At 46.8% G+C, this 16,234-nt stretch overlaps 1 protein-coding gene across 9 annotated transcripts in view; it reads left to right on the top strand.

The window, feature by feature from the left end:
- Positions 1-16,234, top strand: part of LOC138266928 (calmodulin-binding transcription activator 2-like) — an 863,356-nt gene that overhangs the window by 717,189 nt on the left and 129,933 nt on the right. For all 9 annotated transcript variants that reach the window (XM_069215705.1, XM_069215704.1, XM_069215702.1 and 6 more), the window contains 2 exons: positions 2,624-3,114; positions 14,389-14,576. In XM_069215705.1, the coding sequence (XP_069071806.1) occupies positions 2,624-3,114; positions 14,389-14,576 (679 nt within the window). The remainder of the gene's footprint in view (positions 1-2,623; positions 3,115-14,388; positions 14,577-16,234) is intronic.

The raw sequence follows: 16,234 nt of genomic DNA, 5'->3' as shown, positions 1-16,234 counted from the left end.
TGTAGCGTAAGTATCTTGTTTAAAAAGGCTTGGTGGGTGTCACAGTACTCTGAACATACGTTCTTCTGGAGGCCTTCCTCAGATTTGCTACCACACGTCATATCGAAGAGCTCCCATTCAGAACTGTGCTCAAGGCTTTTGTTTGGCAAAAAAAGGTAATGTTAAGGATTTTCCCACTGAAATCCTCATGTTCTTTTATACTTCTCCTTTAAGGGCTATTGCCTCTGGAGTTTGACTCAGCGGAATTCAGCATTTTGGATTTTCCTTATGACAGGCCACTCTTGTGGGAGAAAAGAGGCTCTACGCAGATCCTCAATAAGACTTTATCTACTACCTCTGTAGGCAGTACAAGGCTAAAGACTGTAAGATCTGCTATACCTTTTCTGCCTAGAAGTCAGTGACCATGAGGGGCGCTTTCTAAGATGGCTTATAAAAGAAATTGACCAACAAACTTTACATGGGGAAATTACTCCCTATGCCTGCTGCAGAGAAAATTACTTTAAGCAATATTTGTAAGGAGATAAACATCCCTTAAAGCCTATGCTTAAGGAAAAACTCCCAACTGCTGCTTCTTAATCTCCCAAGAAGAGCTCAAAAAAGTTCTACTGGAAGCTGCCAGATAAAACCTCTTGTCTTCTGAAGCACCTTTTGCACAAAGTAAATCAGAATTGCTGTTGATATTGATTATACCACCTACTGTTTCAACTATTTCTGCAGTACCCTTATATGCATTCGGGCAAAGGGGGTAAATATATGACTTACACAATGGCAGAGTGCATGCTTCTGCATGCAGACTTAATATCTGGTGGCATTACCTGATCCCACCTTAATTGGTGCTAAGAGCCTTGGATTGTTTAGAATTAATTAGTCTTGGCAACAGTGGCTATTTCTTATGCAGTTTGCTTAAAGGAGGTCTTTAAAGGCCTTTTCTATTATCAATTTCATATGGCAGAAAGGAGTTAAAATGATACAAGCCAAGGCCTCAATATCAGTGATGCATGCTAGGTTAGACAAGAAATGCAGGGCCCCAGCTTGTCTCACAGGTTACCCATGTTCCAACTCCATCAAGTAAGCTGCATAATGCCAGTCTCATTACTTTATGTAGACCTCCTTGACGTGGTGAGAGAGATCTAAAATTGATTGTTTTAGAAAGTGGTGTCTAAAATGGATAGTTTTGGAATACAATATCCACTTGTTGGAGGCTTTTATAAAAGTTGCTAATGCTTTGGCTGTCATCAGATGCTAAGATTTTATTTTAACATGTTAGGAGAGCTTAACTTCATCTGTACTAGGAAGTTAAGAAGCAAAGGCTGTTTAGTGAGAAGGCAAAAAGGGTTCAGCATCTGTGATTGATGAATCAGTGGATGTGGCCTCCAAAGGTTTCTGACAAATGCCTGGGGGAGGTGTTCTTAAATGTAAGAGTTAGCAGTGCTGCAAGTTCTTTCTTTCCAAAGCCCTGCACCGCATTTTACCCCCCAGTCCTTTATCAATATGTGCTGTTGCAGAACATTTTCCTTGTTTTATTGGTGACCCTAGAATTGGTCTCATTTTGGTCGAAACATCAGCTATCCCTGTCATTATAACTATCAACACTGACGTATTGAACCGATTATTAATTCTTAGCCTATTTTGATAACCTGCATTTCTTTAAGGTTGGCCCTTTTTTTAGCAGTGGAACACTTGTATCTAATATATATGTCTATTGTTGTTCACATTACTACACCCAGCTCTAACTTCAAATATTCACTATGTGGTGTTTGACTGCACAAAGGCAGTATTTTATTGATTGTTGCAAAGAAAAGCTTAACACCGTTTTTTTCTTTATTTTTTTAAAATAGTATTTTTTTAGAAATATTCATGATACCCCTTGGCTGGTATGATTTATTACATGTAAGATATCAAATAATTACCTTAGTGGAACATTGTCGTTTACACTGCACAGTGGTTAGGAACATAATTTCATCTGTATGGGGTGGGTTGCACAAACAAAAAGTGAACATTGCCACAAACCTTTGTAATTAATCACTTTATAGTCCCTGAAAAGTAAAATTAATTGTAGTAGCGCAGCTAATTATCACTGGTTGCTCAGAGCTTGACTCTCCACTACAAGTTTGCCTGTCAGAGATTGTCATCAACATATTAGATGCTTTTGGTTTCTTATTTTCATAAGTGTTGTTCAGCTACCCGATGTGTTCAAGCCTGGTGTGCTGTGTAGAAACATAACACATAAGAGTTCAGATTCTGATTTTTAACCGCTTTCAGATCTGCTACAGCCTACTCTCACTGTTTAGAGTCTATAGCTTGATTATTCAGTGGCATCAGTAACATAATAAATTAAGATTCTTATATTTGGACTTGAATAAATGTAAATGCAATCTATTAAAATTATTTCTTTTGGTGACTACGAAGAAGTTGAATTAGCAGTTTTTGTACAATATCTGTCCTTGGTGAATGAAGTGCTTGGCGCTCATATTGCACTACATTTCTGAATGAAAAGGGCTTGTTTCAGTGTGCATGACATCTTTCACCTTTGACCTTAATTGTAGAACAGATTGAATTAAAACATGTGGTTTCTATTTACAATGTTGTAGTAGTTCCTTAATCAACTTCTTATCTGGTTTAGGCCTGAGTACAGCAAGCAGTATCTCCTCCCCCTCTGAGTTGTCTGAAGGCCCAGTCTCTGTTACTTCTGCCTACTCAAGCAGCTCGGCTCTGCGTGGGTCTCCAGAGTACAGTTCAGAGCCAGAGAACAGCCAGGACTTGCCAATGGATATATCTGAGCCCTCCATCTTGCTGCGACCAGGTAGACTTCTTCCTCCGTCTACAGTTCATATTAATTCCAAGCCCTCGATTTCTTCTGAGACAATATCTGAGAGTCGGACTGGCTCTGTTGGCTGCTGGTACCTGCCAGAAGGCATCTCACCAACCAAGCCGAGGGTTCATCCGGCTCACTGTGGTACAGAAGCTACCTTCTTCATGGACTATGAGGCCACGCTTGTGGATGGAGGTGCACGAGGCTACTCTACCAGCCGGGATCCAATCGAAGATGAGCTGTTGGGATACAGTGAGAATGCAGAGAACGAGGACTACCTGCCAGCAGTTGATGTTTTGCAGGTATGTCCTTCCAAAAAAAGGTATTTTCAAAGCCTCTGTTGAAAATGTGCTGAATTGTTATTTACAGGTAGCTGACATTCCTTCCTCTCCTTAATATGTGGCTCTAACCATTGTGAATTTTTCAAAGCCATCTCAGTAACCTCCAGTTTACATTATCCATTCCCTCCACTTTCCTCAAGTCATTAGTACGGTTTCACAGACCTGTTGGTAATTTAGGATTCAATGTTTGACAGCCATACCACCTCAGTCAAGCTTCCTGCAATAGTAATAACTAGCTGCTCTTTCCACGTTATCCAGTTTTTTCACCATACTCCTGTCTGCCTGCCTCGCTCCTATAGTAAGGCTTCACGGTGCCCCTTGTTGAGTAATACTTCAGACTTAGCCCATCCCTGCACGTTTTACTCTGGTCTGCCTGCCTACATTCTTCCATTGGTAATGTTGCCCATCGTTGCGACCCCCCTGCTGGTTATACTGTGGTTTGCCTGCCTCCCTCCTGCCCTTCACAATCCTGGCCTCTTTCTGTGGGTTATAATCATCTCTCTCCTACCATGAGCAGTGCGTCACATAATTGGCCTTCACAATTGTTTACACTGCTCTTTTCTCCCTACTCCTCTTTGTCTGCCTTCCTCCTGATACAGTAACACTTTTCAGCATTGTCATTGCTCTGGCACCATTTGTTCAACTCTGTTGGTTCAATTTCATTGCTTCAAGAATGGAACCAGGTTATCCCTGTATTATGTTAGAAAGAAATGGGTGATTTTTACATTTATTTCAGAGTTTCCACTATGTTCTTTCATTTCTGCAACATGCCTGCATTGATTAGCGGTATCAGTATTCTGAAAAACCATTTGAAGGTGCATTGTTCTGTATTGATAGATTAAGATTTCTGTTAACGTTTATTTATGTTTGTATTTGTGAAAGGGATTCAAAAGCACAGAGCAACAGAGCCAATGGTTGTTAGTGTACCTTTTATCATCTACAAGACTAATGTTTATTTACAGTATGTTGGTTGTTCATAGTTTGCTAGTACGTGGTAGGGCATTATACTGTATTGTAAGATTTATATTGTACTTCTCGCCCCATGTGAGGTCACAGAGTGTTCTGATTTGTAGTGGATTCCTGGGTGTCCTTTCAGAGTACGTGATTGTAAGGATGTTGAGTAAAGTTTGTCCTATATGAGAGATGTAGAGAGAAATTAAAAGAATGTAATAAATATGGTGCTTTGTATGTTGCTGAACTTCAGCATGAGGTGTGAGATAGACCCACACCTGCATACTCACTTTCTTAATTATGTATAATTTTGAAATTGCTAAGAGATGAGCTTTACTGTATAATCCATTGATTTAGTTTTGATGGAAAAGTACTAAAGAAATGGGTGCTTGAATTTATAGCACAATTTTACAGAGGCATCCCATTATGGAATGATTGCAGCCTTACTTGTTAGCCCCAGATGCTTGAGGATTGAAAGCTGGTCCTGTTGCTGTATGTTAGTATCTCAACTTGAATTTGCAAAGTTTTAATATCATTCTGTGATGAGTCACTTATAGGTCTTTTCTGCTGACACACAAAGATTTGATAGGTTTTCGTGAGTTAGTGTTATTGCATTTTGCAGAAGTTGAGAAGGAAGGAAAAGGTGACATTGGATACAAGGTCAAGGTAGACACTGAACAGGAGGGGTGCCGTGGTCAAGCCTTGAGGTACACTAGCTGTGAAGATAGTCATTGTGGTAGAATGTGAAACATTTCGGGATGTTTCCTTGAACTCCTGTTTGTGAATTCTGGGCATGGTAGGATGATTAACTGTATCAAAAGCAGTTGAAAGGCCAAGTAAGAGGAGGACCCTTTCGCTGCATGAGTCAGCAATTGTTTTCTTACCTTCCCATGTATCGATCAGTGCTTCTTAGTGCTGTGACCCTGTTGGAATCGTGTTTGATAGTTCGAGAGTATGTTATTTTCTTCTTTGAATGCTGATATTTGTCAGAAGGCAGATCTTTCCAGACGTTTTCCTAAGCATTGGGCCTACAGGTGATCCTACTGAGTCACAGGTGTTTGTGGCGGTACTAGTTAAAAGGTGGGCATCCAGTTACTTCCTAAATTGCTGGAGGGTAGAGCAGGTGGACAAGAGACTGCCAGCATTCTTGACTTTTACTTCTTGAATTTCCTCAACACCAAGCTGGTATTGTCCTGAAACATTCAAGGTACTTCTTCCCCTAGAAGTGGCATTTGTACCAAGGTATTTAACCTGTCGGTAGAATATACAGATTAGCAGGCACCAATCTCCAGAAACCTATATCTCAGTCTTGATATAACTCCAATTCTTGCAAGTGGAGTATTTGACTTCATAAACAAAACAATCACTATGCAATTCTTTTTATAAACTTGGTCTTTGCTTTCAAGGATAACAGTTAACACAAAGATTTAAGGTACTAACTTTTGAAAATTGGTTTAGATCGCATTACCATACTTCTTCTGATCTATTCACATTGATGATTGTAAATGTTAACATGACAAGCACTGAATGAGAGAGAAGGAGGAGGGTAGAGATAGGGAGCATTTTCAAATTTTAAAACAATGTGATTGGCTGGATTTGGGCTGACAATTTTTTTTTTCTTGACATATTGAAACTTGCAAGCCAGATCCAATGCGTGAGTTGAACTCTGTGAAAATGAATTTTACACAGCTGTGGGAGGCCAACTCCAATGGTGGCCAATCCCAGGACTGAGGGTACCCTGTTGTGTAGAAAAGCCACAGCACACATAAAAATCACTGTAGTTAGCACAGAAGTCAGAGGCACCTCGAGAGACCTCCAGTGGTGCTAAATTTGATGACCCTTTTGTTTCTGACTCTTGAGTTGGTGTGAACCTGTGAGTTTCAGCGACTGTTTTTTAAAAAACAGTCAAAGTCAAACACTAAAATCATTGTCTGATTTTGCTTGAAAGGCAGGAGATATGGTGCCAGGGTGTGAACCCAAACCAGGCTGTGTGCCTAACTACACCCAGCATGTGGCTCAAGGCCATACACACAGGGCTTTAAAATTAAGTAACTCATATGAAACAAAATATATTCACTGAAAAAGTAAAATAAAAAATTGAATTATATTTGAGACTAAAACGCACTGACTCCCTAAGATGTAGTTCATAATGAATTGCGTTGGGTGCTTCGCTGACATAACTGGCGAATTTCAGTGATTTTTGCACATTTGAGCCTCAAATGTAACTCACTTTTAATGGCGGTTTTTCAGTTTTTTGACCACCTGGTGCGTCAACATGTGTCCCAGAAGACTGGATTCAAGCCGTGCGACTCTTGTCACAGTATGATGTTGATGACGGATCCTCACATTGTGTGCTTGTGGTATTTGGAGCATGACCATGACACGAAGTCGTGCTCCGAGTGCCGGACCACAAACCCGAACACTTTGAGGGAGCAGTTTCCAAAGCTCACTGCGGCCTGGCGCTCGGCTCCGTGTCACTCCTGGTCATGAGACCGCTTGCGGCGCCATCATCACGCGTCCTCATCACACTCCAAATCGTCAGGACATTCTGGGCACAAGAAGAAGAAGAAGTTGAAGAAGAACAAACTTTATTCAACTTCACCCGTTGCTTGGACGATGTGATGCAGGAGGAGCTTCGTCGCTCTAAGCCTCTGTCCTCAGAGCCTGTTTCTGGGTCGGATCCGTGCCTCCCCAAGTTTCCGGGAGCCGGACCCACCACTGCCCAACTCAGAGATCTTTAGCAGGCCATGCGCCGCATATTTGTGCAGTCCGACCCTCCTGTGACACCTTCAGGCCCAGTAGGGTGTGCTGCGGCCCCCTTGGGTTCCGTACCAGCGATTGAGGCCTCGGCTCCGGAGGGCACGCCAGGGTCTCTTACCGGATCCGAGCCTACGCCGGTCGTGCCATCATGACCTTCTCCGACGCCGGTACAGTAGTTGATGCTCCCAACGTCAGTCGGGCCCGCGATTGATATCAACCCCACACTGATTCCCGACTCCGACCTGGACCTGGAACAACGTCGCCCTACGTCCGACATTGCTCCCCATGTTGTATCCTGACCCTAATGACTAAGGGTACTGGTACGGTGGGAGTATGGAGGGGTTGCTGGTCCCTTTGGAATACAGGCTAGATGACTCTGATACAGACTGGGTTCAGGAATTGGGTGAAGCCTGTGGTTTTGACACTTCCCCTGATGCTGGCATGCTTTCTTCCACTACTTTGGCTATGGAGGAGGGAGCCTTTGATTTATTGGTGGTGAGGAGAGCGGCTGAGGTCCTGGGCCTCGTGCTGCCTTCGGTGACTGTCAGGACTAACCTCCTGACTGAGGTGCTTTAGCCCCGGGCTTCTACTTCTGAACCCCTCTTGCCCTTCAATGAACCCCTCACTGATGTCCTGTTGGGGAGGTGGTCTAAACCCAGCACAGGGGCTCCTGTCCACAGGTCCATTGGCTGCTGCCATAGGCCTGTGCCTAGTGACCCTAACAACATCTTACGGCTGAGAGTTTGGTCATTCGGGCTTCTTCCTCTTCAGGTGCATATCCTTCCACACCCCCGGTTAGGGAATCAAAATAACTAGACCAACTTGGGAAGAAGTTATCCTCTTCCTCCAGTCTGACGTTGCGGTCTGTGAACACCACATGCCTTTTGGGCCACTACTCCCATACATTATGGGATACGGTCGTGCAGGTGTTCCCACAGGTCCCGGAGAAGGCCCCGTCCATTCTCTCCCAAGTTGTTGCTGATGGGAGAGATGCAGCCTGTAGGAGGCTGGCTCAGTTTATGGTGTACACCTATGGTGTGGCACCCTATACTGAGTGCAGGCAACCCTTAGTGATAGTGTTTAGGTGTCTAGACAGCAAAAGCTCTCTAGGGGGTATCTGTAGTGAGCAAATAAACTTATCTAGGAGGAGTGTGAAGCACTTTCAATACCACAATAGTCAGTCAATATCCAGTCACTAGAAAGAACCACACTAGGGCCCTTATTAAGATTTATTAAGAGTTAAGAGTTTGGCGGGCAGCAGAGGCCGCCTGCCAAACTCTTTGGGTCGGGAAACCGCCACTCTGGTTTTGTGCCGCTGGCCCTATTGTGAGTTTTCTGCTGTTTCTGTCCGCTGGCCCAGTGGGAGACCCACTACAACATTGATACTGGCTAGTAATCGAGGCAGCAGCAATGTTACGGTGCGTGAGGGGTGCAACAGCACCCGTCGCACTTTTCACTGCCCGTAATTCGGGCAGTGAAAAGCGCAACTGGCCTGTCCATGGGGGACCCTGCACTGCCTATGCCAAGTACATAGGCAGTGGCCCCCATTGTGCTACCGGCAACCCGTCTCCGCCAGCCTTTGCATGGCAGTGGGACACCATGCAAAAGCCGGCGGACAGGGGAGTCAGAATCCCTAGGGCAGCGCTGCTTGCTGTGCTGCCCTGGCAGATTAAGACCGCCAGTACCGCCAGGCTGTTGACTGGCTGCAACCTGGCGATGCCGGCGGTCGGACCGCTGCTTTGGCGGTGGTCCGACTACCACCGCAAGTCTGGCGGCCCCAAGACCGCCAGACTCGTAATGAGGGTCTAGGTGTTGCAAAAACAAAGGTTTCTTTATTACAACACTAATGTTACTCTAACATTGATATATCTCCACCTGGAGATATCAACACGCAAAAATATACACTTAGGGATAATCAAAAAAGGAATAAAAATACATAGAGCCCTATTTTTGGGGGTGGGGGCAAACCATATACTAAGAAAGTGGTATTAGAATGGAGGTGCCCAACCTAGGTAAATGTGTTAGGATCCCAGGGGCTTACTTTCAACTGGGTGTGTGATGGAGTGACGGTCTAGGAAGGTTTGGAGGCTGCAGAGGGGAAGGAGGGGCACAGGACTGGGCCGAACGCTGGCTCCCTGATTCACAGGAACGTGGCATCCTGCATCCTTTTCCGCGCAGGGGTTGGGCAGCATGCATGGCACGGTGGCTGGAGGGAAGTGTACGCGGTTGGGTTCCCCTTCTGTAGCCACAAAAGAGGAGAAAGCGGACTGAGGGGCGGCGAGGAGCAGCTACGAGACCAAGGGACTGATCTGTAGCCCTGGACTCCGTTAAGCGTCCCCCAGCATCCTTAGAGGATCCCCCAGTTCTGTCTGTGCAGCCTTACAGGGTCTGGCTGACAGCCCATGCTCTTGCCGACCCTAGGCACTGTTCTGTCCTCCTGCTGATGAACGCAGCTCAAGCAGAGGAAGGCCAAACAAAGGATTTCCTGCAAGGTTGAAATAGGTGTCTCTGGGCTGCGGTGGGGTGGCCTCTGAGCGCCACCGAACTGCTTTAAGGGCACATTTGGTGCCCTCCTTGCATAATCCGGTTTGCACTAGTTCAGGAGTTCCTGCTTTGGCACGAAACTGCACAAAGTACAGAGGAGTGACACTCCCCCACCCCACTTGTCCACCTTCTCCCCCAGGGTGGTGTACAGGGGTCTGTCAGGTGGTCACTTGATTCTGCCATCTTGGAAACACGATGGGCAGAGGCCCCTGGGAGCATGTGACTGGTTAGGCCAGGTATATGACGACCCTGACCCCCTATGATAAGTGGGTCACTTCAGAGAGTGACCAACCTTCTTTTCGGAGTACTTAAGGGCTCCCCCAAGGGTGGGTCCTCAGATTCGTCTAGCAAGATTCTCCAAGGAACTCTGTGCAAGATATCTTCTGCTCCTGGCCTCTGCAACCACTGCTGATTTGCTTTGGAACCAAACAAGTCTGCTTCTGGTGGGAAGGCTCCCATTGCAACAGTGTTTCTTTGGATCCTGCAAGAATTCTGCAGTATCCAAGGCTGTGCATCCTCCAGTTTCACAAGGACTCTATTTACACCTGGAAGCACAAAGGAATGTCCCTTGGAGTAAAGGAGTCTCTCCCCTGCATCCGCAGGTACCTCAGGCACAGTCGACCGGCTGGTGGGATCTGCTGTTCCACGAACATCGAAATGCTGTGCTTCACAGGTGGTGAGTCTGTGGCTTCCTCTGTTTTGTTGTGCTGGGGGGACCTCCTTGTGACCCCCTGTGTCCATCACTTGTGTATTACCAGTGGGTCCTCCAACAACTTCTGCTGGCCTTCACGCGTGCTGAGGGCCAGCCCTGACTTCCCCTCAAGGGTAGAGTCCCCTGGACCTTCCTGGTCCCCAAAACTCTGCAAATACCTCTTCAGCTCCTGCTTGCATTTGCCAGGGCTGGGTGGTCACTGACCCTCCTGCAATCTGGCGACCATTGAGGGACTGGTCGTTGGTGACTTCTGAGATGATCTGTGGCTCCTCAGCCCTGCACCTGGGCTTCTTCTTCCTCCGACTTTCAGGAACTTCACCTCTAGGAGGGTGGACATTGCCATCTGCACCAGCTGGGCACCTCGAAGTGTTCTGGACTCTGTCCCCTTCCTTTTCAGGTCCTCCATGTCCAGAATCCGTCCTTGGGTTCCACTGGCCTGGTCCACAGGTCGTGACAGCAGCTGAACAATCCGAGGCATCCACTGACTTCAGAGAGAGTCCCTTCTCCTCTCTGCATCCAGATCCCCTGGTGTAGGCACTCCTGTCTTCTGCATATCCTGAGGTGGGGGCACTCTCCATCCTTCCTTTGGTCTGTTGGTTTCCTCAAGGTCCACTGGGCAGGGTCCTGAATCCCTCGAACACCAACCACTACTCCCTCTGTTAGCCTATAAGACGACTGGGTGGGTAACTACCTTGCACCTGGTCACTGGCGACACTACTCGTACTTCTGGTGCTTCTATCTACCTGCAGCCCCTAGCTAACTACCACACTTACCTTGGTTGGGTTCACTAGTCCACATTCCACTTTCTTAGTAGATGGGTTGCCTTCCTCCCATGGCCCTATATATTTTATGCTATTTCTGTTGGTTATCTTGTGTACATATTGTTTGTTGATATCTCAAAAGGCAACTACCCCCGAGAGCTTTTGCTATCTGGACACCTATTCACTATCACTAAGGGTTGCCTGGACTCCGTATACGATGTCACACCATAGCTAGCCTCCTACACCCTTCGCCTCCACAGAGAACGTACAGTGTCAGCTGTTTTGCACGTTGGAGTTTCCAAGGCGCCCTATATACCTTTTCCCCAATACCACTTCTGCCCAGAGTTCTCAAGAAGATCAAGAACGACTGGGTCCAAGTAATTCTTGTGGCTTCAGACTGGGCACCAACAGTATGTTATCCCGAGGTTCTGAGCATGGCCATCGCTCCTCCACTGAGACTACCTCTTCAGGAGGATCTTCTGCTGCAGCAGAGAGGACGGTTCTCCACTCAAACCTATCCACTCTCTGCCTCCTTGCATGGAGATTGAGCGGCGGCAGTTGACAGCTTTCGACCTTCCGCCTGAAGTCTGTAATGTTATTTTGGCAGCTAGGCGTCCCTCCACCAAAAAGGTATACGCCTTTCGTTGGAATACATTTGTGGTCTGGTGTACCAACAAGTCTGTTGATCCCCTTTCTGCACCTCTGTCTGAAGTTCTTTTGTTTGTACTCTCTATTGCCCAGCATGGCCCTGATTTGGACACCATTAAAGGTTATATGTCTGCCATCTCTGCTTTCCTCAGACTACCTGATCAACTCTCCTTGCTTAAATCTCCCATTGTAGGGAGAGTCCTCAAAGTTCTTACCCACATATTTCTGCCTACCCCGTTCATAATGCCCCAGTGGGATTTGAACTTGGTACTCACTTTTCTCATGTGTGCTCACTTTGAGCCTCTTTTTAATTGTCCTCTTTGACTTCTCACTTTATACACAGTCTTCCTTGTAACCATTACTGTAGGAAAGTAGCCTCTTTTTAGCATGGTTACCCTCACTGTTTGCCTTCTGTCAGAGTTTTTTCTACTGTGTTCACTGGGATCCTTTTAACCAGGACCACAGTGCACGTGCTCTGTTCCTCTAAATTTGGTTATTTGGGAAATCGCACACACTACATTTGGCATACTGGTGCCCCCATATAAGTCCCTAGTATATGGTACCCAGATACCCAGGACATTGGGGCACCAGGGGTTCCCCAAGGGCTGCAGCATGTATTATGCTGCCCATGGAAGCTCATGGAAAATTAGTCTGCTGGCCTGCCATTGCAGCCTGTATGAAAAGGTGCATGCACCCTTTCACTTCAGGTCACTATAAGTCACCCTTATGGAAGGCCCTCCTAGCCCAGAGGGCAGGGTGCAGATACCTGTGTGTGAAGGCACCCCTGCATGAGCAGAGGTGCCCCTCTGAACTCCAGCTCCATTTTCCTGGACTTCGTAATTGCGGGGAAGCCATTTTACGCGTCTACTGGACTGAGGTCTCTACCTGTGTCCAGCTTTATAATGGTAACCCTGAACCTGGGCATGTTTGATATCAAACATGTCGGAATCATACCCCAATACTGTTGCCAGTATTGGTGGTATGATTCTATGCTCTCTGGGGCTCCTTAGAGGACCCCCAGCTTTGCTCCTACCAGTTTGCAGGGTTTTCCTGGGCAGCCCGCGCTGCTGCCATGCCACAGACAGGATTCTGCCCCCTGCTGCTTCATCAGCTCAAACCCAGGAAGGCAGAACAAAGGATTTCCTTTGGGAGGGGGAGACAACGCCCTCTTCCTTTAGGAATAGGGGTTACATGGCTTGGGGGGATAGCCTCCCCAAGCCCCTGGTATGCTTTGAAGGGCACATTTGGGGCCCCCCTGGCAAAAACCAGCATGCACCAGTTCAGGGACCTCCAGTCCCTGCTCTAGTGCGAAACAGGACAATGGAAAAGGGAGTACCACTCCCCTGTCCATCACCATCCCAGGGGTGGTGCCCAGAGCTCCTCCAGGTGATCAGTTTATTCTGCCATCTTGAATCAAAGGTGGGCAGAGGCCTCTGGGAGCATCTGAGTGTCCAGGTCAGGAAGGGGATGTCACAGCCCCCTCCTCATAGGCGGTCACCTTGCTAGGTGACCAATCCCCCTTCAAGGCCTATTAAGGGGCTCCTTCTTGGGTGGGTCCTGAGATTCGACATGCAAGACTCTAGCAGGACTCCTCTGCAACAGTTTGCAGCTACAGTGATGACTCCATTCTGCAACATTGTTTCTCTGGCTTCTTCCAGCAACTGCAACGTTTTCCCAGCTATGCATCCTCTGAGGGCGATGAGTCTTCAGCCTGCACAAGAAGCAAGAGTGAATCTCCATTGGAGTGAAGGAGTAACTCCCCTGAATTTGCAGGCACCAACTGCAATGACGACTGGCTGTGTGGATACTGCATCACGGGTGGTGGACTGGAGTAGACCCCTGGTCCGCTCTACCAGCTGTCCAACTTGGGAAGACGTTATGCCCTTGCCTCTTCACGCAGGACAGTACCCCCGTGCACTGCATCTTTTGCAGCTACCAAGGCTTGTTGGCATCTCCTCCTAGGGATCTTCAGCCTCTGTGTAGCACCAGCCCCCAGGACTGCTGAGGATCACCCAGGACTCCTCTTCGTGGGTTAAGTCCCCCTGGACATTGCTGCTCCCCGGTAGGTCCGCATTTCTTCATCCACAACATTTGTCTTTGCCAGGACTTGGTGGTGGTTTTTCTTCACCACTGACCAACTGCAATCCTTCCGTGTTGGGAGGTCGACTGCATCACTCCAGAAACTCTTCAGCTGCTCCCGTACTTTTTTGCTGACTGTCTTCGTCTATCGTCGAACAGGTCCTTCATCCACAGACGGGTGGGTAGTGGCACCTGCCACCACCGGGCACTCCAACGTGAAATGGACTTGGTCCCCTTCCTTTCCAGGTCGTACTCTTCCAGGATCCACCTTTGGTTTCTTGCAGTCTTGTCTGGATATTGCATTATCCTTGTCTGAAGTCATGTTGGTGGGTTTGGGGAGAACCCGTTGCTTACCTCTTTTCTCATGGTCACTGGGGGGCACTCTGGTACCTACCTTGCGGGTTTCCTAGTTCCTCCAGCCCCCCTCTACTGATTCCACTTCCATGGGTGGGGCCCGACTTCCGCATTCCACTTTATTAGTATATGGTTTGGCAACCCTACACCTTCAATATTGTATAGTGCTTTCACTGTTTTCTATTGCATTCTATACTAATTCCTGACTTCGAATGTACATATAATAGTGTGTTTACTTACCTCCAGTTGGGGTATTGCCCATATGGTATTTTGGTATTTGTGTTACCATAATAAAGTACCTTTATTTTTGTAGCACTGTGTGTTTTTTATGTGTGTAAGTGCTGTTGTAATTTATTCCTAATGTAGCTTTAGACAGATCTGAAATCTCACTTGGAGACTGGCATTACTTCTCATCTTTCCTTGCAGGTAGATATGATCACACTCGCTGAGCAGATAATTGAAGCAACACCGGACAGGATCAAGCAGGAGACCTTCAATTCTTTGGATGGCCCCCTGAAGGAGCGTCAGAGCAACCTGGTTCTTAGCAAGACCATGTCTTGGCTGGCTAGCTATCTGGAGAACGTGGACCATTTACCCAATCTCTCTCAGCACAGGTAGGGATTATGCTCTTTACGAGTGGGTGGGGTTTGAACTCTCTCACTGCAGATCATTGGACATTTTCTCTAAGTGTTGAATCTGTGAGTAGAAATGACCATGATGAGAATAGATGAGAATGGTTTGGTGGAAGAGCAGTTTTTAGCTATTTCTTGCTGTTCCATCACCTCCTAGGTGAAACAGATGTAAACTGTGTAATTTCTGCTCCGTAGCTTGCGTGACTGTAGATACACATGCATATTTCTGTATTTGATGCTGGGCTCGGACATTGCAAGCTGTTTTTCTTCGAAGAAGCTTTGAGTCATTGGATGTGGACCACCTCCTCCCTTAGCCCACCATGTGCATGGGCAAATGGTCCACCATTAGATTGTGTTTTTGTGCCTTTTGTTTCGGACTTATTAAACTACAGCTTGAGCTTAGCTGTGCTTGCTCGCAGCAACTTAAGTCCTTACTGCGGCTAAGCGATTGTGGCAAAAAACAACATTTGTTAGACATTATTTTATAAAACCATAAAGGAAGATGAGGTACACGCTTCTGAGTCAACGTCAGCCAGACCATGTACAAAGAAAACAGTGAGGTCTCTGACTATTGCTCTCCTCTTTGGGGTAAAAAACACACTCTCAGAAACCACACTACTTCAAGGCAGAGCGCTGCTCCCAAGAAAGTCTGACATTGAGCTTCGAAATTGCTAAAAAAGAAGGTCTTCGTCCGCTGCTACCCTCAGACTCTGGTCAAGTCTGAGATAATTATTTGGAGCAAAGACAACGTCCATGCCTTACTTCAATGCCTTCTTGGCCAAAGGATACAGAACCTTTGCCTTTTGAGCAAAAAAACACAGCAGGCAAGGTCTGAGCTGACATCGAAGCTGAAAACTCTCTCCGTGCCTATCTCAGAAACCTTGAGAGACTGGCAGAGCAGCTCAAATCAGAGAGAAGCATTTCTTTATTCATTCTGAGACTGGCAGGATTTTGGCAAAGCCTCCGCAGCCTGCGCCTGCCTCCAAGCTCCCTCCCATTACAAAGAACAAGAGGCTAACTTATAAGGAGGAACTAGAATGGTAAGCACCTCAGCGCCCACTTCTTAATAAACACAGACCAAGTAACTGTGGCTGCACTTCTGCCTACCACACCAAAGCAGGCAACAGCTGCTTCATCTTTATCACCATTACTACGGCTACACCCACCAACACCTCCTCTACCATCTTGGGCAGTTTCACCACTGTTTTCCTCCCTCCTCCTCACAGCCCAACTTCCACCAGAGTTCCCAGAAGGGTCAGACTACTCCTTCTCAGATCCATTCAGCTTGTATGCATTGAAGAGATCCATATAATAAGCCCACAGTTGCCAGGAGTGAGGTGGACCCATGGGAATATCACAGTGCCGACTCCCCCAGTGAGGATCACAACATAGACCAAAAACCTGTCAAACTATTACCATGCGTGTAGCATTAGATGAGGATGATTTTTTGTTAGAGACCCTCTTAGAGACTGTATGTAGTGTACAGTTCTTACCTATGCTTAAGGGAATGCTGAGGTCAGTCCCTGACAAATTGAAAGACCCACTTAGGGTCCGGGTGGTTACACCCCACATGCAGGATAAGCAGAAAACGTTTCCTGAGGACCCAGTTGCATCAGGTGCCTGGGTCCCCCAGACTCTCT

The sequence above is a fragment of the Pleurodeles waltl genome, chromosome 12 (assembly GCF_031143425.1).
Source record: "Pleurodeles waltl isolate 20211129_DDA chromosome 12, aPleWal1.hap1.20221129, whole genome shotgun sequence".
NCBI lineage: Eukaryota > Metazoa > Chordata > Amphibia > Caudata > Salamandridae > Pleurodeles > Pleurodeles waltl.
This window is presented reverse-complemented; position numbering and strand designations above follow the sequence as displayed.